Raw genomic sequence first — 19,555 nt, 5'->3', positions numbered from 1 at the left:
TGTTCAGTACAATCAGACTCTACATTTTGTTTCTTTTTCAGAACGTTCTCAGGTGGACCAGTTGTTGGCTATTTCTCTGAAGGAGGAAGAATTAAGCAGGTCCCTGCAGAGTGTGGACAGCAACCTCTTGCAGGCGAGGGCTGCCCTGCAGGCTGCCTATGTTGAGGTTCAACGGTTCCTCGTGTTAAAGCAACAGGTAACAGTGGCCTTTGGAAACTGTTTGAACTAGAAGTTAGCAGCATGAAGAACTGCCTGTTAAATCAGTGGGACTGATAAAAGCCACAATCTGTTTTGCAGATAACCATGGAAATGAGTACACTGAGAAGTCAGAGAATCCAGATCTTGCAGGGGCTACAAGGTACAGGATAACATAGAACTACAAAAGTGGAATGCTTACTCTCATATTCTTTGAACTCAGAATCTTTTAAAAACTGCATTTAGCTTGAATCCACTCATTTAAGCTGCAGTAAAATTGTAGACTTTCTAAATGAGGCCTTTATTGTCGAGTGTGAACTGTCAGTTTTGATAGTTCCCTCTAGTGGCTTTTTTTCAAATTCTTCTCTTCCTTGACTGTGTGGCCACAAGAAATGAGCTCTTGGCACCACTGAGTTTTATGATAAAATATAAATATTTTTGTTATGTTATTTATTTGTTTGTTTAATGTATCTCCTCTTTTGCCATTAGAAACATATGAACCTTCTGAACTCTCAGAGCAACTTTCCTGCGATGTCCTAACTGAGAGACAAAACAGCAAATCCCAAATGGCAGCTGACTTAATTCCTTCAGGCTCTCTCCTGCCCCTTTTGGACACTTTGTCTTCCTCTGTACTTCCACGAGGAGCTTCTGTTCCCATAAACATGCCATCACCATTCCAGTCTTCTGGCAATACACCTTCTGATACTCCTGACTCCTCAGTACAAGTTAAACAAGAACCTGTGTCTCCAAAAGGCACAGAACAAAATGTGAATTCTGTACTCCAGAGCTTTCCCTGTGCTCCACAAACAGAAGAGGTGGAGCAGAATGATGGTATTTGTGGCTTCGCTTTGTTTTAAAATAATTAGCTTTAAGAAAATAAGGAAATTATTTTTTTCCCCAAAAGAATGTAAATTGTGTCTCAGCCTGCAGTCTGTCAGGCGGGGTGAACTCTCAATAACTTGTGTAGGACTTTCTAGTTTTGCTTTGAAAATAGAACAAACATGAATTTGAAGGTTACATCCTCTTAGAATAACTTAGTTAACTAAAGAAACCCCAAACCAACACAATCCAGAAAACCTGAGAATCTCCTCTATTTTTGTCTTCTACTCTGCATCATTTAGTGAGCCTTGGTAGCAAAAAATCTGCCTACAAAGGAAAAGTGCGTGCTTGAAAATATTTTTTACAAAATCATGAACAGCTGCATTGAGATTATTCTGTGTTCTTCTTGGGCTCTGCTGGATAAGCACAAAGAGTATAATTTGTAATATTAGAAGTAAAAATCCATCTTCTCCTAATTGGATATTAGGCACTGTTCACTAATGTGAGGGGTGTGGGAAGGCTAGCAGTGAAAATAGGGTTTACTTTTATCTGGAGGAGAAACTGCTGAATTAATAGAACTACTAATGGGAGAGCTCCTGCCTCAGCAAAGTGCAATCTTAATGACTACAGCTGAAATAACTAACTCTTTATTTAGACAGTTTAAACCCCATAAAACTTTGTGCTGTAGTCTGTGGACAAAAGCTTAAATGCTGTTGTTCATTTCCACTGCAACTTGCTGCTATGACTGAAGGTAAAAACTGAAGATTAAAAGCTTAATCATCCCTTACTTTCTTAAGAGCCTGTGAAGTCAAGCAGGGTGACTCTAATGACAGTTGTTTGTCTGCCATAACAATGTCATTTGCCCAAACCTTTAACTTAGGTAATTTGAGAAAAACGTTTGTGAGATTGATCCTTGTTAAAGATAGCCAACACAATTTTTTTTCTCCTCCACCTGAGGTGGACAATACTATTGGAAAAAGCCATGTTCTACCTTTCTAAGCACTTTTCTTCTCAAGCATGAGATGAATGTTGGCTGAATTGAAGTTTAGAGTTCTTTAATTACAAGAATTCAATTTTTTTTTTCCTTTTTTCAGTTTGCTTCAGATGTAGAATTACATAAGTGGTGGTTTTCATGCTTTTTTTTAGTCACCATTGCATTTCCTGTATTCCACTCTGTTGCAATACATTAATGTAGTATTGTGAGTTTTGCTTCATCTCATTTTGGTGGATTTGACAAGGAATGTGAAGCTCTTGGGGTATTCACCAAAGTAAACTTGGGCCAGGGGAAGAATCAGCTTTTGTGTTTGTTTGCTTTATTAAGACTCAACTTTTAGGAAGCCTTTCCTTTGCCTTCTTGTTTTTATTGGCATATGCCAATAAAAAACTGTTATGCTTAAACATCAGTGAAATTTTTATTTGTATCAGTGTCATTTTTATTCTCAGTTTTCCACTTCTAAGGAAAGATTTAGTGATCACTAGCTGCAGTGGCATGAAGTGTCTTGCTTGAAGAATCTTTAGACTTCACAAAAGAGAAATTGAAGAGGTTTTTTATTTTTTTCTTATGAAGATGAACCTTCAGGGTATAGCTACATTTATTACTTAAATAATTACTTTAGAAAGCTCTTAATCGCATTAGCATATTTTTCCATTTCCTACAAACTTATTTTTTGTATTAAAAGCAAGAATATTCTTTTTATGTTTATTTGTCAAATTACCATCGTTTTGGTATTGATGAACTTCTGTATGTGCTACATTTAAAATTAGTTTGCCATCAGATAAATTTAGCAATTTGGGGGGAAATAAACATTTAACTTCAGGAAAATTCTGTAATTTGAGGAAGAGGAATTCTCTCTGAGGCATACTGTTTACTTTTTGGGGTTACACATTTAGCTTGTCAGCTTCCCTAGGAGATTAGCTCAGCCGTGCTTTGAGGGAGCTGATTGCATTTGGTTTCCCCTAAATGCCAGCAGTGTGTCCCACCTGTGGAATTGAGTGATTCTGTTTTCTTCCATTGCCATGGTGATTTCCTACTTCTTTTTCTAACACCCTCAGCACTCCAGGTGCTGAGAATTAATAACTTCTGGGTTTAGAAGTTTAATTTTAAGTTGCTGGTTACTGTTATTTTCCTGTTATAAAGTGACCAAGTTACTTCCTTCCCCTTTCCTGTGGGAAATGAGTGATGATATTAGAGGTGTATTCAGAATTTAAAGTTTTGTGTGCCTTCTTTCCACTATAATTCAACTCAGTAATTCGTTCAAACTTCATCTAAGCAGTCATTTCTTCCATACAGAGGGTTTTCTATCAGGTTTTGCAGTTGTGCATGACAGTTACGTGTCCAGGGAAAAACATCTTTCCATTGCTTTATTTTAAATGCAACATATCCTGTGCTGTCAGCAAGTTCTAGTTTTATCTTGGAATCCCTCATCTGAGGAAGGTGTGGGTGAGATGTTCACATTGTATCTCTTTCTAGTTGGATGTGTAATTCCAAAGCATCAGATTTGTCCTGTGATGTGTAATGTGGTTTTGGCCAAGCATTACTGTGGGTTTAATTTGCTGGCTTCTGAGAGACTGGAAGAGGGAAATGTTTCAAATACTGCCAACTTCCCATTTGCATTGCGTGTTCCCACCCCAGGAGTGCAGTGAACTTGAAACGTCCTGTTCTGGATTGTAGTTTTTGCAAGTGCAACTGGGGAATTTTAAGGTGTGGGAAACAGCTGTAAGATGCTGCCCTTAGTCTGTCTTAGCTGAGAGGTTGGATCATTTACTTCATATTAATTCAATCAAAATTAAATTACAGGGAGAGTGTGTTTACCCCATTGCATAGTCCACACTAAACTAACTAACTAAAGTGTACCCTCATGGCTTACATTGCTGCTATTCCCAGGATAAAGGTACAGTGCTGCAGAGTGGGTTGTGCATGACTATCTACCTTGAATTAGGTCCAAGTAACTTGGTAGAAATAACTGTATATAATAGCTGCAATAATTCAGATGGGTTAAGCACAAGGTTTTCAAACTGTGTCACTGAACAGCTGAGTCATACTTGGCATGCTCTGATTAATATCATCTCTACAGCAGCTGTGACAGCTGGTAAGGAAGCACACAGAGAGGGGTTGTAGCATCTTAAGTCAACAATTTAGGATTCACCAGATATTGTCAGAACTTTAAAAGCATATAGCCAGCCAGCAGCTTGAGTGATATGCCCCATTCCTTTATTTCTATGTACATGGATAAACGTTTTATTCCCCAGTTATGTTTTTTAAAGGCTGGATAGCTGACTGAAATAGCAGATCTTCATGTGCACATAGTTTTCAACATGTAGGAATATGTACTTTACATGCACAATTAAGTGTAAACAGAAAATACAGGGAGAGACACTTTGCATAGTTATTGCTGTCCAGATTGAATGTAACACTAGTCTGTTTTCTTTAGAAGAGACCAACCAGGAAACTTCAGTGTATCCAGTTATCACAGCAGCCATATCCCTATCAGAGCTGACAGCTTGTTTCCAACACACTAATCAAGATGTCCCCAAGTCTGCTGCAGACAAGGGACAGTCTGGACTTCCTGAGAACACTTCACCTCATTCAATGTCTGTTTTCAGCAAGAGAGAAGCAAATGATACAGTTGCTGAAAGATTTTTATTGGGTCAGTGTAGCACTTCTCTTTCAAAGCATTCGGTCCTTCTAGAAATGCCAATGGATAAAACCCCCAAATTGTCAGCAGAACCATCTGAGCAGCACTTGGCAACTGCTGCAGTCCCAGCAGAGAAGGGGAATAGAAGGAGGAGAAGGTTAAGAAAGAAGAAGACTCTGAGGGCAGCCCATGTGCCAGACAACAGCGATACAGAGCAGGATATGATTGACTCCAAGCCTGTCCGGAAAGTCAAGGGTGGAAAGGTTCCTAAAGGAGAAAAAGTTACTACATCTACTCCTCCAAGAGAGGAGGGTGGAGTTCCTGCTCATGCAGCACGAAACAAAGACGAGAATGATAGTGATGCTTCTCTGGAACTAGTGGAAGTTTCAGCACCTCAGTGTGAGGTGGTTCATGTTGGTTCATCAGAGTCAGGAGATGAGAAACCAGACAGTCCATCAAAGAGGGATTCATGCAAGTCTGTGGATCAAGCAGTCCTAGAGACATCTTGCTCTGGTTATGATGAAGTGAGCTCCACCAGTGAGATTGGCACAAATTATAGGAATGATGGGAAAAGAAGGTGAGATTATAGTAGACCTCTCAAAAGTAAAATTATTAGTATTATATAGTATTCATAAGAGGCCTCCCTTTTTTTCTCTTCCTTTTTTTTTTTTTTTTTTCCCATTCAGGAAGTCTTACATCAGTGACTTCAGGAGTGAAATAAAAAGGAAAATAAAAATTGACTTGGCTTTTTTGGTCAACAAATGTGTCTTGTTTCCTACTAATTTCTCTTAATACAGTACGAGGGCTGCCCAGTTTGGTTTTGAGCTTATCTGTCACAGTGCATTTACTACTAACTGCAGAGTCTTGTGTTTTGGGGTATTACCCCAGTATTTTGTCTGAAAATGAACATGCAAAGTCCAATCTCACTGCTGTTTATTTTTGTGTTACAGTGTGGCTGAGACACAGACTTCCATATCATCCTTAAGAGGATCAAAGAACTCCTCAGGTACATCTTTTAAGCTTTCCTTCTGCTGCTTTGTATGTAGTATCTTGCAGGACTTTGACTTAAGTCTTGATCATTCCATAGGGGAATTTTGCCCGGAAGATAAAAGCTTGCACTCAAAACTGAAGTGGGAAGTGACATATACTCACATCATCTTACATTGAATGCTTTGTCTTGACTCCTCCACATCTCCCTGCCCTCCCACATGAACACTCTTGCTCTACAGTCTCTGTAGAGCACTGGGACAAACAGTAGTACAATCTCTTTTAAATTTTAAAGGTATTTCTGGACTTTGTGTCATATGAAGGTCTTTTTAACACTTTATATTGCCCTCTGTCACATTCACAGTCCTGCTGGAATCCCTAATGAAATTTGACTTTAAGGTGCAGAGCCCTTGAAATAGTCCTGCTGGTTGGCAGTACAAACCACAGCAGGGTGTTTTCTTGACTGTGTTCCCATAGTCAAAAGTACACGTCTCTGTCCTACAGAAGTGTCTTCAGAGCCAGGTGAGGATGAAGAACCTACAGAGGGAACCTTTGAGGGACACTTGGCTGCAGTGAATGCTATTCAAATTTTTGGGAATTTGCTGTATACCTGCTCAGCAGACAAAACAGTTTGTGCCTACAATCTCGTTGTAAGTAAGGTTGTGGGAGTGGTGTTACATTATTTACAATCCCAAGGTTGTCTTTTATAATGCCTTACTGTGTAGTAAAGGAAGCAGCTGCTTTTTCAAGCACCTCATTTATTTTATACTAGTCCTCTCTTAAACATCTCTTCTCCATCTCCCCAACCCCTTCTCCCTATGAGAGGGACAAGGGGAGATAGATTGCTATGTGTATCCTGATTTTTTTTTAGCTGTCTTGCCCTGTTGTGTTAGGTGCATATCCCAAGAGGTATTATGGGCCTTTATGCTGACAGACTCTATGCTTTCCTTCTTAGAGCAGGAAGTGTGTGGCCATCTTTGAAGGCCATACTTCAAAAGTGAACTGCCTTCTGGTCACTCAGACGAATGGGAAGAATGCTGCACTCTACACTGGCTCAAGTGACCACACTATCAACTGTTACAATATCAAGGTACTCAAACTCTGTTTCAATTTACATAACCTGCATTTTTATGCAAGTGTTTCTTTACAAATATAAATTTTAAAAGCCTTTAAACCCATGTGATCTGGACTCATTAGAGTAGAGCAGGGAAGAAAAAAAACCACAAAAAAATATCAAACCATAAACTGATTTACTACCCTAATCTTTTGGCTAGCTTGTCAGTAGCGTTTTTGCCAGAACAGCATGGCATGATCCCAAATGCTGGGTGCACCAAAGAATAGTTGTTTGGCCATGAATCTTACTTGTCTTCCTCTATTTCTAACTTCATTGCTTATGGAAAGCTCTGCTCTCTGCTCTATCTGTAGAGCAGCCATAGAGAGAACAGGTATCTGTTATGCTGAGGGCAGGTGAAAGAGCGGACTGAGGCTTCCTGAAGCTGGATATTTGAGGATGAATGATAAAAAGGCTTGCCCAACCTGTGACTTGAAGGACTAGAAAGCAAGGATCTGCTTCAGAGAGCAAACTGCCAGAGGTTTTAAACCCTTAAGTTTCCTGTGGGGAACTTAATGGGGAATCCTCAACCTCCACTGTGTAACAGATGGTTTTCGTATGTGTGTATATATATAGTCAGTAGTCAAAATTTCTATGCACATTAGAGGTTATGACTAGAATAAAGTGTTTAGGGTTATAAGTGGTTGCTGAAGTGCAGTGAGGCCTTAGAGATGGTCCTGATTAAAATGAGGATTAAACTGCCATGTGACACCAGACTTTCAGATGTTTTTCTCCAGTTCTGTTGGTTTAAAAAGTGAAAATCATCACTCATTTCAGGCTGTTTTCCTTGACTTATTTTCAGTTAATGAAATCTTTAAGTACCTCTTTCTATTGCTAGACCAAAGAGCTCATGGAACAGTTTAAATTGGAAGATCGAGTGCTCTGTTTACACAGTAGATGGCGGATCCTTTATGCAGGTCTTTCAAATGGCACTGTGGTTACTTTCAGCATAAAGGTTAGTTTGTTTAAATATTGGCACCTGAAAGCCTATTGTGATGCTGTTTCTCTCCTCTTTGTGTTTCTTTCCATTCTTCATCTACAGTAATAAATGTATTTGTAATGAAAGCATTTTGGTATAAATGGTCACTGTTGGCCCCTTTTGGCTGTTTACTTTGTCCATGCATGAAGCTGTCCCATCTCCCTGTCTCTTTGTTTACCTTTCTTTCTTACTGTGCTGTACTGTTATGCTTTTCCTTAAGGTTCCTCCTGGTCTACATAACATAAGGAGTTACTTCCTTGATTTGGAAACTTGATTGTTAATATGCAATTCTTACCACTGCTATTTTGTGTGTTACTAAACTGAAATCAGTTGCTGTAACAAGCACAACACAGAAAGGACTCGATGGTCTAGTCAGTGTCATAGCAAAATTTTAATTCTTAAATGCCATTTCATTCTTCCCCCACCAGAATAATAAACAGCTTGATACCTTTGAATGCCATGGCCCTAGAGCAGTGAGCTGTTTAGCCACAGCTCAGGAAGGAGCACGTAAGTTGTTGGTGGTGGGCTCCTATGACTGCACCATCAGCGTGCGAGATGCGCGGAACGGGCTGCTTCTCAGAACCCTGGAAGGTCACAGCAAGACTATTCTCTGCATGAAGGTAAGTGTCTCTGAAAATACATTTTGGACAAAGAATGCTTAAAATGAGGAGCAGATTGTGATAGGAAATAGAAGATTTCTCTAGTTTAAATTCTAAAAATGGAGCAATTTGGTAGGGAAATTGTCTCTGGCTGCCATATCTTTTGTCCCCAGCTGCCATGCCCCAAACATCTATGTTTGTGTTTTGAATACTTCAGGAATAGTGATTCCATCACTTCCTTGGGCCGCCTGTTCCAATGCCTGAACATACTTTCAGTGAAGAACTTTTTCCTAATATTCATTCTAAACTTCCTCTGGTGCAACTTGAGGCTGTTTCCTCTTGTCCTGTCACTTGTTAGGGGTTAGAAGCATCATTTTTCTTATGTGAGCAGCATATAAGTATGCAGCATGTCCAAGATTTCCAGGAAACATTGGGCTTTACCATGCATGTGCAGAGCAGCATTCTGCATTCAGTTTGCTTGGTCCCCCATTTGCTGCTGAGCAATAATATTTGCTGTCTGTGAGAATAATCCATAGGTAGGATGAGTTGGCCTGGTGGGCTGCAAGTTAACAGCTTCTTATGTCAGTTGTGAAGTGTCAAAAATCATTGTAATACATTTTCTAGCTCTTATGTGAGGAACTCAGTGCATGCTTTTCCCTTCATACTCTTGATTGATTTTAAGGCTCTCAAATTTAGGAAATATTAAAGTACAACTTCAAACTGAACAGTGTCTTAATGTTTTCCTTGTCCATTTCCATATCTGTTACAAAATATAACCTTTTTTTTTGTAAGGTTGTGAATGATCTGGTATTCAGTGGCTCCAGCGATCAGTCTGTCCATGCCCACAATATTCACGTAAGTCTCCTATAGAAAGATGGAATGACTTTTGCTATTAAGGCACTGAATTCCTCTGCTATAAAGTCAGTATTTCCTGAATATTTGACTGACTGCTGGGGCAGATTGCTTCCAGAAAAGAAAGTCTCATGATTTTGTGAATGTGACTATGCACTATAGGTAACTCTGGAGGCATGAAGAGGCTACATAAATGGGCTGACTCTTGTCACATGATAGGCAATGCCTTTTCATCTGGGCATCTTGCTTTTGCAAATATTACTACTAAATTATGGAAGGGGTTCAGAGAAAAGCCATGTGAGATATTCTGGTGGGGAAAGAGTTTCTTTATTACTGGAAGAATTTGAGGAACACTATATTCCAAGCTAGATGGTTCAAAAGCTGTTGTATCGTCATGAATGCTTTGTCTCTAGCCTACCATTCTCTCCCTCTTTTACACCATCTTCCCTCAGTCCTAGCAGAGGCATTCATGTATCTATGCAATAAGTTACATTAAAAAACTATCAGAGGGAAATTTTAGTTGACCAAAAAAAAGTGTATTTCTGTGTATTTAGCTAAATTTGCTTAACTGATCCTTGATCCTAATACTAATAGCATGGTACTAGTTTCAGGATGGGTGGGAATATGTAACTAATGATGGAAAGAGATCACAGAATCAATTAGGTTGGAAAAGGCCTCTGAGATCAGAGTCCAACCTGTGACCGAAAACCACCATCTCAGCTAGACTATGGCATTGTCAGCATCCAGTCTTTCCCTAAGCTCTTCCATGGACAGTGACTCCAACACCTCCCAGGGCAGTCCATGCCAAAATCTAATCACCCTTTCTATGAAGAATTTCTTCCTAGTGTCCAGCCTCCCTGGCACAGCTTGAGGCCATTTCGTCTTTTCCTGTTGCTGGTTGCATGGGAGAGGGGCTGACCCCCATCAGGCTATGCCTTACTTTCAGGGAGTTGTAGAGAGTGATAAGGTTTCCCCTGAGCCTCCTTTTCTCCAGGTTAAACAACCCCAGCTCCTTCAGCCACTTCTCATTACACTTGTGCTCCAGACCCTTCACCAGTTTCATTGCCCTTCTTTGGACTCACTCCAGCACCTCAATGTCCTTCCTGAACTGAGGGGCCCAGAACTGGACACAGCACTCGAGGTGTGGCATCACCAGTGCCGAGTACAGGGGAAGAATCGCTTGCCTGGTCCTGGTCGCCACACTATTCCTGGTAGTGGCCAAGATGCTCTTGGCTTTTTGGCCACCTGGGCACACTGGTGGCTCATGTTCAGAAGCAGAAGAAGAGGAGAGAGAACTTTACACAGACCCATGCATTTCTGTTGTACTGGAATGGCTCTGTGTTAGGATGGGCAAACAAAAGAATAAGTAGTATTTGATCATAATCTGTAAGTGCCTTCACAGGGAATGGAAGTCTCCTAAAGCGTGTTACCATTTCTGAGTAGTGAGCATTGAACCTAGCTACCCTATCTAGGTTAGGTAGAACCATTTTGTTGTTTTGTTCTTTTGTTCAAGAAAAACCAAATCAAACCCCTATTTACCTTTGCTTTTTCTTGATGCAGACTGGAGAGCTGGTACGGATCTATAAGGGCCACAACCATGCAGTAACAGTTGTGAACATTCTTGGGAAAGTCATGGTGACAGCATGTCTGGATAAATTTGTTCGTGTTTATGAACTACAGGTAAGAAAATGGGTGGTTACTAATGATATTTATCTAATGTGTGTTAATTGATGATTTTGAAGTCAAATAGAAGTCATCTTTGTACTTGCTGGTCTCTAGCCCATCCCTCTCTTTCCTGTCACTCAATATATATAGTTGTCTCACCAGCCAAAATACATGGGTTTTAAAGACTGTAACCTAAACCATTTTTTTAGAACCTGGGTTATTCCAAGACAATGATGGCTCAGAAAAATGGGGAAATATTAGTTTTGTTTGCTGAGAGAATGAGTGCTTAGTTGGACAAAAAGACTCCCAGAAGCAAAGCAAGCAAAAGTGAGCTTTCAAGGTGTAGCTATAAAGTTTGGAATCCACCACAGCAGTTTAATTGCTACCAAGGAAACTGCTCTTGGAAGTATTATCCTTTACATGTGTCTGAAAAATGGCTCTTAAAAAATGTCATGTTATCAAGTGTCTGTTTCTGTTTCTTTCAAGTCCCACGACCGCTTGCAAGTCTATGGAGGCCACACAGATATGATCATGTGTATGACCATCCATAAGAGCATGGTAACTCCCTTCTTTTCACTGGTCTTAAAGAGAAGGTTGTAATTGCTACAGGTGCATACAAGATGGTTTAATTTCTTCAGATAAAGAAATCAACCTGCTGTTTAGCTGTATTTCCAAGTTGTTCTTAGTCAGAAAATCAAGTTGCTATAACAGCTTTATATTTATGTAATATTATTGTTACATTTAGCTTACAGTAGTCTTAAAACAATAGTTCTTTTTTCAGTGATGATTACAGTGAAGACTCTAGAAATAATAAAATACTTCCGCTTTTTTAAGTGTCAGTCCTGTTTGACTTTTACTCAAGGGAATCACTCAGATGCTAGAGAAATACTTCACCCATAGTCAGACCTCTAGTAACCTTTGACAGAACATAAAGAAAGGTGTGCAGTTGATTCAGGTATACAGGTTTCTTCATGAATCTGCCCTGCAAGATAAGTTTCAGAAGCACTTCTGGATAAATATTTCTTAAAATAGTCTTTAAAAGCACCTACTTGTCTGCATGTCTAGGAATTTGCTTGCAAAGTTTCTTTGAGATTGTAAAATGCAAGGTATAGTAGTTATTTGTAGTAACAGAAAAGTCCAAAAAAAGAGATTTCCTACTAATTGGAATACATACTGCCCAAGCATCACATCTCATGTGAGTCCAACCCGAGGCTTGAATTGGGCCCCAACAGTGGACTGTTGTGGGCATTCTCAAATTGAAGAAGGGTTCAGATGAGAAGTTTAGTGATAAGTGAAGGAATCTGCATCAGTCTTTCTGAAATTCTGATGTTGTTCCCCACACTTCCTTTCCATCCCTTTTTGATATACATATAACTTGTTAAGTCCTGGACATATATAATTTGATGTTTACCCCTACATATTTTTTAACTTCAGTGGATAGTACCATAATTTAAAGTTTTCTGAACTGTTACACACATGACACTATCAACAAAAGAGGTTATGGAAGCATTTCTTATTCATTTGTAGGCTTTTGTGAACTACGAATGCAAATCTTAAAAGAATTTGGTTATACCTATTTTTAAAATAGGTAGAAGCCTTGCATGCTGATATTTCATAGTTTTTACCTACACTGAAGTGTCCTTCAAAATTTTACTTCTTTTTTTTTTCTTTTATTCCCAGCTTGCTTATCCATAAATGTTTCTTTTACAGATCTACACAGGATGCTATGATGGCAGTGTCAGAGCTGTGAGGCTTAATCTGATGCAAAATTATCGATGCTGGGTAATTAGCAAAATGTTTTTAGCCTTCCTTTGTTACTGAATTTTCTGGGGGTGGCCTCTACTCACTTAGTCTTGGGTAGCTTGACCTTAGATTTTATTATAATTCATTTTTTTTCTAAATGTGTATATACTTTTTAAAGTATATATCACTTAGGTATGTATCACTAGTTTTATTTTATATATATATTTTTAAAAATGTATATTATATATATATATATATATAAAATATGCTTTGGGGCAAGTTGTTAGTTTAAATTACTGTTCTTTCTGGTAGATTTTAGATAGTGACCTGTAACTGTTTAGAACCAAAAACTTTGGCTGAGTGACACAGAAAAGCTGATTTACTCTGCTAAATAAGTTTAATTAAATTCCAAATGACTTTGTCACAGCTAAGATTAAATCTTGTAAAGGCTTAAGTCCTCTCTTCCTCCTGCCATTCCTGCTGATGATCTAGGCTTGGCTAAAGGCAGGAAGAATTTCTGTAAAGCTGTAATTAAAGGAACAGAGACCATTGGAAATGGAGTAAGATACAAAACGTACAGGAGTTGGCATGCATGCTTACGGTCTTGGAAGAATACTGTGGAATTGCAGGAAGAAAAGCATTAGCAAAAGTTGTATTTTCCTGGCTTATTGTGGTGTGTTGTTTTTCTACCAGTGGCATGGATGTTCACTGATTTTTGGAGTTGTGGACCATCTGAAACAACACCTGCTAACTGACCACACCAATCCAAATTTTCAGACCCTGAAATGTCGTTGGAAGAACTGTGATGCTTTCTTTACTTCCAGGAAAGGTTCCAAGCAGGTATGTGGTTGAATAACATAGTTGCATTTGATAATATTAAGTACTTTATATCACCACAATTGTGGGACTTGACCCTATTTCTCTTAAAAATGGTTAAGTTTTTCTAGTTTTGGCAGGCTTGACCAGATGTGGTTACAGTCATCCAAGGCTAACAGGGTTCAATTGAGCCTGTGGCAGATGAAGAGTGCAGCTGTGATAATTTGACATATGGTCAATTTAAAACAGTTTGATCCTAAAATATTACATGGAAATGGTGGAATTCTTAAATTATTAAAGTAATTCTACTCGCGATATTAGGAAATTTTTGAAGGAAAAATGTCTTTATAACATGAACAAACATCTGCCTTGAAAAATAGTTTTTATCCTTTTAATTTTTATCCATCGCTACCTCTTTCATTGTTGTTTATTTTTCACATGAGTTTGTTAACAAAACCAGTCTTTAAATAAGTAATGCATAAACTTCTGGATAAAAGCTACCAGAGAAGGGGGAGAAAATTAAGGCATAAGAGTTGGATTAAGTCATGTGTAAAGGATTGGGGAATGAGTGTGAGGAGGGCTGTTACCTATAGACTGATCTGTAAAACCTACATTTTAGTCCTTGGCAATATAAACTGCCTTCCTTTGAATGCTTTCCAGAATACGGAAAGGAAGGAGGTTTCTTTGAGAATTAACAAACAGTAAAATCCTTAATTTCTCTTTAAGTAGTGGCTTTGGATATGATGTGTTTATTTAATTTGCTCTTCTAATCAAAAAGGAAACTGTGTTTTATTTCCCTTTAATGATGTGGTATGTGAAACACTTTATATTTATGATTTAGTAGCTTGACAATGATATTGTTTATCTTTTGAGAAGCTTTAAGCCAAACAAATGTATATTATCTAGAATGTGACTTTCACTGAGGCTTCTAGAATCCTTTGCAAAGTTTTTTGTGGGGTTTTTTTGTGATGATGATAATGATTTTTTTTTTCATTGACTTCTCTGGTTCTTTTCTAGGATGCTGTAGGACACATTGAAAGACATGCTGAGGATGACAGCAGGATTGACTCATGAACCTTTTCACCTCCCACATTGGGAAGTAATTTTGTATGTCATAATTATTCCAAATAACATCAGTTTCTTACTCCAGTCTTTCCTCTTTCTTTTCCCACTTGGAATGCAAAACCTGAGTGGGGCTGAAATGCATTGCTGCGGAGACTGCAGGTTGTGTTGCACTCTGTAGAAATAAGGCTGGTAGTTAAGACTTAGCCCAAGTTCTTGCAGGTTTTTAATTCACTGATGGACAAGAATATTCCTTCCTCTTGTCTGCCTTGTTTATTTGTTGTTTGTTTTTTTCAGGTGATTTTATTTGTTTTTTTAAGAAGCATAGTCTTTGGGAACTCCAAAGGGGTGTTGAGAACTTAGATTACAATAGGTGCTGCTGTTTGCAAACTCAGCTTGAAGCCTGTGTCTAAGACATGTCTGGTTCTGTTGTATCCAGTTTTTTAGCTGATTTTAATAAAATTCTGCAAACCAGAATATCACAAATTCTAACAATGTAACCTGAATATCCAGTGTACATTTTTACTTTCTTCATAAAAAGAAGAGTTATTTTATGGAGACTGGAATAAATTAATTTTTTAATGTTAATTGTAACTTATTTTTTATTCCTTGTGTAAAAATTGCTATAACTGGCACAATATATAAAGTGATAGATACCATACCTTGTGAGGTATTTTGTTTATTTTGAGGAAAGCGGTTATTTCTTGAGAGAGATGCCAGTAGCAGCAAAACAGCCAGAACAGTGGCTCTACTCACATGCTTTGCAATCTTAGTCTTTTTCAATATAGGTCCTTATGTATGGGAAAGAAGTAAGTGGTGTCTGTTTTTCTTTTAGTTAAAGACCAGCATAACCACCACTGCTATCTTGATAAAACACCATAATTGAATTGCTGATTTTATATGGAATCTTAGTGAGCTTTGCAGTGCCATATCCTCATGGCATAGCAAACCAAGAGAAATGCAAAGGCACTGTGTGTTTTGTGCATCCACTTTGGTAGTGTTTTGTTTCTGTTGTGAACTGACTTAATTGGCTTGGGCTACATCAAGTTCACAAAAACTCAACTGGAAAGAATGGAGCAGGATTTCAAAGTCTAATGTTCTCAAGCAGAAGCTGAGGATATGAAATGTATCACATGTAAAAGTCTTGTTTCTACTAATGTACAGCAAGTACCACAGAGAGGCCAGTGCAGAAGGGAAGACTGTTTTAACTTGTCAGGATTCCCCTGCAGGTGTCCCTTGAGGGGAATCAGTTCACCTTCTGAAGTTCAGTGAAATGCACTTCTGGCACCTGCCATCCTCTCTCCCCTAATGACACTAATTTAGGGAAGAACCCTCTTAACACTGAGACTAATCTAGCAAGGAGCTTTGTGTTCACTTTTGCCTAACTTGCTGCTCAGGATAAAATAAGCAGAGGTTTTCCTAAGCTGTAAGAGAAGGTGAAGACAGCAAACCGAGCTGCTTATACATGAATCCAGCGCTTTTCCAAGAAAACTGAGTGGACTACTGCTTTTACTGGGTATCTTTTTTACAACCACTTTCAGACTTGTCAGCCATAGACCAAATAAGTTTTATAGCCTCATTCTTTGACTATAAAGAAGCCTTTTTAGGCCAAGAAAGTGAATGATTGAGGAAAGCCCATGGATGTTCTACTGCCATCAAATAAAGAAGCTTCAGGGCCTTCTCTGGAGCACACTGGTTTTGTATTACCTTAGCAGACAAGCAGAATTTCTCTGACACTGATGAATATTTTTTGTGAGACAGGAGTAAAATATGAATGAGATGCAGTAGCATCCTACTTCAAAAACATGGGAATCTCTGAGGTTCCAGTGCTTTTGTGGTGATTGGTTTTGTTTGTTTACTTTTTATTAAGATGTTTGTGGATAGCAAAAAGCCCCAGTATGTGGCTCAGACCTCAGGCTGTTCTGAGGGTGTTTTTGTTTTGGTTTTGGGGGGATGTACGGTTGTGGTTTTGGTGTTGGGTTTTTTTTATCTTTCTTTCTGTGGTCTGTGGATGAAGCAATTCAATAGAGAATCAAGTCAGGGGAAGTCTTTAAATGGTTTAGATGTTTTATGATGGAGGGTGTAATGCTCTAAAGTCTGAGAGCATTTGTTTGGATTTTTTCATGACCTAAAAGCAGCAGACTGTGTAATACTTAAACCATTTCCAAAAGTTTTGATATTCAGGAGTTCTTCTGGGAGTTCTTTCAACCACAGTGAGGGAGCATGTAAGTGTGGCATAAACAATGTGGGCGTCCTAAGCTGTCCTTCATGGACTGTGCTGCGGTGAAGGTGTGGAGGAGTGTCCCAAGGACAAGCCAGTGGGGCAATAGCGGCATTCTGAAAAATGTGTGTGAGAGTAGATTTTGTTATTTCTCCCTTGTGAGTCTTTACATTCTTTCAGCTGTTTTCCAGAACATATATAAAGATCTTTCTCACTAGATGTTGCCACAAACAGTTATTACACTTTATTTGCATTCCCATTTGCTTGTTAGGTTTATCTTTTCTAGTTGGTGGAAGCAGTCTTTTTTTTTTTGTGTGGTCCATGATATTTCCTTATCTGTCTTGAAAACAATCCTCCTGAAAAGTCTGGACTTTTGAAGTCCAGCTTTATCAGTGGTGTCTTTTGCTACTTTGTAGGTCATTTCAGATCTATTGTAAGAATCCTAAAATGGGTAAGAGGTGGGAAGATAGCAGAGCTGCATGAGTGAAAAATTTTGCTTCATAAATTAGAAACAATTTTAAAAAATCCTCAGGGGTTCAGAGGAAAATGCTATACTGCTTTGTCATAAGGATATTTTAAAAAGATTTGCTATGAAGTTTTGCAGCTGTGGAAATCCCCAGGCTTCTCTGGAGTTACGTGGGGAGGTTTCGTATTTGTCCAGCTGGAATTTGGTGCAGATTTCACAATCGACCATTTACTTCTTCTGGAGGCAATTCCAGAAGAGAGATGCCAAACTAATGTTTGTTTGTTGGTATTGATTAATGAGATCCTCTCTGGCCTTGCAACATAGGGTTTTGGCTCCTGATATACCTCTAGCTGAAGAATGTAATAACTTTGGGAAGGTGGGCTGTTTGTGACATTTAACACAGTAATATTTGCATGAAAAGCAGTACTGCACATCTGAAGCCAGTTTCAGGACTATTTATTTTTGGTTTTGGTTTGTTTTTTATGCAAGTAAAAAGTTGTGGGTGGAAGAGTGAGTAGAGTGAGGATTTATTTTATGGTTAGCTGTGGATTTTTTATTAGTCAAATGTTAAAAAATGAGTTCTGGATTTGCTATATGGATGACTACCTGTGGCAGGCTCTTTAGAGGCCTTTTGGGATTGGTCTATATTAGTTTCTCCTTTCTCCTTCAAATTTCAGGGAAAAGTAACAGCTATCTGGCAGTGCAAAACACTCTGGCATAACGCTGCTGCTTCTGTATGTGGAAGGGGATGGAGGGAAAACTGCTGCATCCCTTGGTACAGAGATGCATTAAATATCCAGGCTTCTGCTAACCTTGTGTCACTTACACGTGAATTACAGACTTTAAACACATACCAGCACATAAGTTGGCTTCTGCAAAATAGCAGGAGCTTGGCTGTGTGGTGTGTTTGAAGTAGGGCAGTTCTTAATGCACATTTTCAAACAGTACAATCATGCTGGATCAAGGTAAATGATAACTGCAAACATGCAGTAAAGGGCAGGGGAAATGTTTTTGTTGGGAAAATATTTTTCCCTTAAGTTGAATTAAAACACAGTTACAGGTTAATCTTGGTTTTCAGGCTTGTATGGTACTATAATTCAAGCAGTCTAAGTTGTCCAGAGTTGCAGAATATGTGAGGAAGGATAAGGAAACAGTTTCAGCTACTGTTTGTAAAATAATTAGTCCTCAAAGAGCAAACTGTGTAGGTATATATTCTGTTACATGCGCCTGCCAGCTTCTCGGATTTCATTTTGCTGTAATATTAAACAGTCTTTTTGAAGAATGGAAGTGGAATAAAACAACTTGATTGAATATTTAGAAATTTAAACTGTGTAGAACATGTGCACAGATTGATCATGGTTTTCTTCTCTTACTTTGGTACAAAGCTGTGAGTGTAATAATGAAACTTTACATGGCAAAAGATAAATGAAAAAAAAATAAAGTTCTTTATATTGTTATGGTTTGTCTGTTTCTCCTTTGTTTTAAATAGAAGGATTTTTTCACAGGATTTGGTAGAACTTGACTTTGTTCTGGATTTTTTTCCTGTTTTATGAGGGCTGGATAAAGTCAGACTGGCCACTTTGAAGCTCCAGCACTGGCAGGAATGTTACAAGTGTGCAGGAATCTCAGACCTAGTCATTTGGCAGGGAAGTGAAGCTGTCCACCCAACTGGTGCCTCCAAGATGATGTGCTGCCTGCCTTGCTTCATGGCCCACTGCAGGGGAGGTTCTCTTGAGCTCTGTAGCTTGTTGGTAGTTCACTCACCAGAACTGTAAGGACCAGTTTTGAGTTCCCAACTAAAAATCCTGATTTTGATCTTTTGACTGATAGATTTTGTTTTTTCTCTGAACATCCCAACTAAGAGAGTCTCTGCCATACTTGTATGGAAAATAATAGCTCAGTGGAGGTAAGGCATGGCTGGGAGCCAGGGCTTCAAGTGTTCCAGTCATCTTAAAAATTATTTGGGTTAAAAAAAAAAAGGTGAATTTGAAGGAGAATAAATATTTTTTAGATAAACTATAGGATTTTCTTACTCTTTCAGAGTAAGTTACAGTGCAAGGCAACACTAAGAACTTTATAGTCAAAAGGTTTTCGCCTTCTCAGTGACCTTTCAGTTAAATGAGCTGCTCACTGGAATAACTTTGAGTGGATACTAAGATTTGTTTTTAAAATTTTGCATTACATTAGTGGATTGCTTTGCTACTTTTCACCACTAGACAACTAAGTAGACAGTTCTGACAAAGTCTGTTCGTTCTTGCATGTTTTGTTTTTCCTTCCATTTTTTATATTGTATTTGTAAAAACCTGTCATCCTTTAAGCTGGTAGCAAGGGAACCTCTCAAGTGCTTTTTCTTTTTTCCAAGTGCATTCAAGGAGTAAACTGGCAAGTATTTAAGATATTAAGCT

The 19,555-nt window shown here is 38.6% G+C and overlaps 1 protein-coding gene across 2 annotated transcripts in view; it reads left to right on the top strand.

Annotated features, from left to right (window-relative positions):
• Positions 1–15,021, top strand: part of ZNF106 (zinc finger protein 106) — a 37,061-nt gene extending 22,040 nt beyond the window's left edge. The window contains exons 8-22 of one of the 2 annotated variants that reach the window (XM_069017432.1): positions 42–196; positions 298–358; positions 685–1,026; positions 4,449–5,226; positions 5,600–5,655; positions 6,141–6,286; positions 6,592–6,726; positions 7,586–7,702; positions 8,155–8,346; positions 9,118–9,180; positions 10,738–10,857; positions 11,329–11,400; positions 12,553–12,624; positions 13,279–13,425; positions 14,419–15,021. In XM_069017432.1, the coding sequence (XP_068873533.1) occupies positions 42–196; positions 298–358; positions 685–1,026; positions 4,449–5,226; positions 5,600–5,655; positions 6,141–6,286; positions 6,592–6,726; positions 7,586–7,702; positions 8,155–8,346; positions 9,118–9,180; positions 10,738–10,857; positions 11,329–11,400; positions 12,553–12,624; positions 13,279–13,425; positions 14,419–14,475 (2,513 nt within the window). In that variant the 3' untranslated portion in view covers positions 14,476–15,021. Of the gene's footprint in view, positions 1–41; positions 197–297; positions 359–684; positions 1,027–4,445; positions 5,227–5,599; positions 5,656–6,140; positions 6,287–6,591; positions 6,727–7,585; positions 7,703–8,154; positions 8,347–9,117; positions 9,181–10,737; positions 10,858–11,328; positions 11,401–12,552; positions 12,625–13,278; positions 13,426–14,418 lie in introns of both variants that reach the window. The other variant, XM_069017431.1, reaches the window with a different exon arrangement.
• Positions 15,022–19,555: the final 4,534 nt, after the last annotated feature.

This window comes from Aphelocoma coerulescens, chromosome 5, assembly GCF_041296385.1.
Source record: "Aphelocoma coerulescens isolate FSJ_1873_10779 chromosome 5, UR_Acoe_1.0, whole genome shotgun sequence".
In the NCBI taxonomy this organism is placed as follows: Eukaryota; Metazoa; Chordata; class Aves; order Passeriformes; family Corvidae; genus Aphelocoma; species Aphelocoma coerulescens.
The sequence above is the reverse complement of the archived record's forward strand: the minus strand, read 5'-3'. Positions and strand labels throughout refer to the sequence as shown.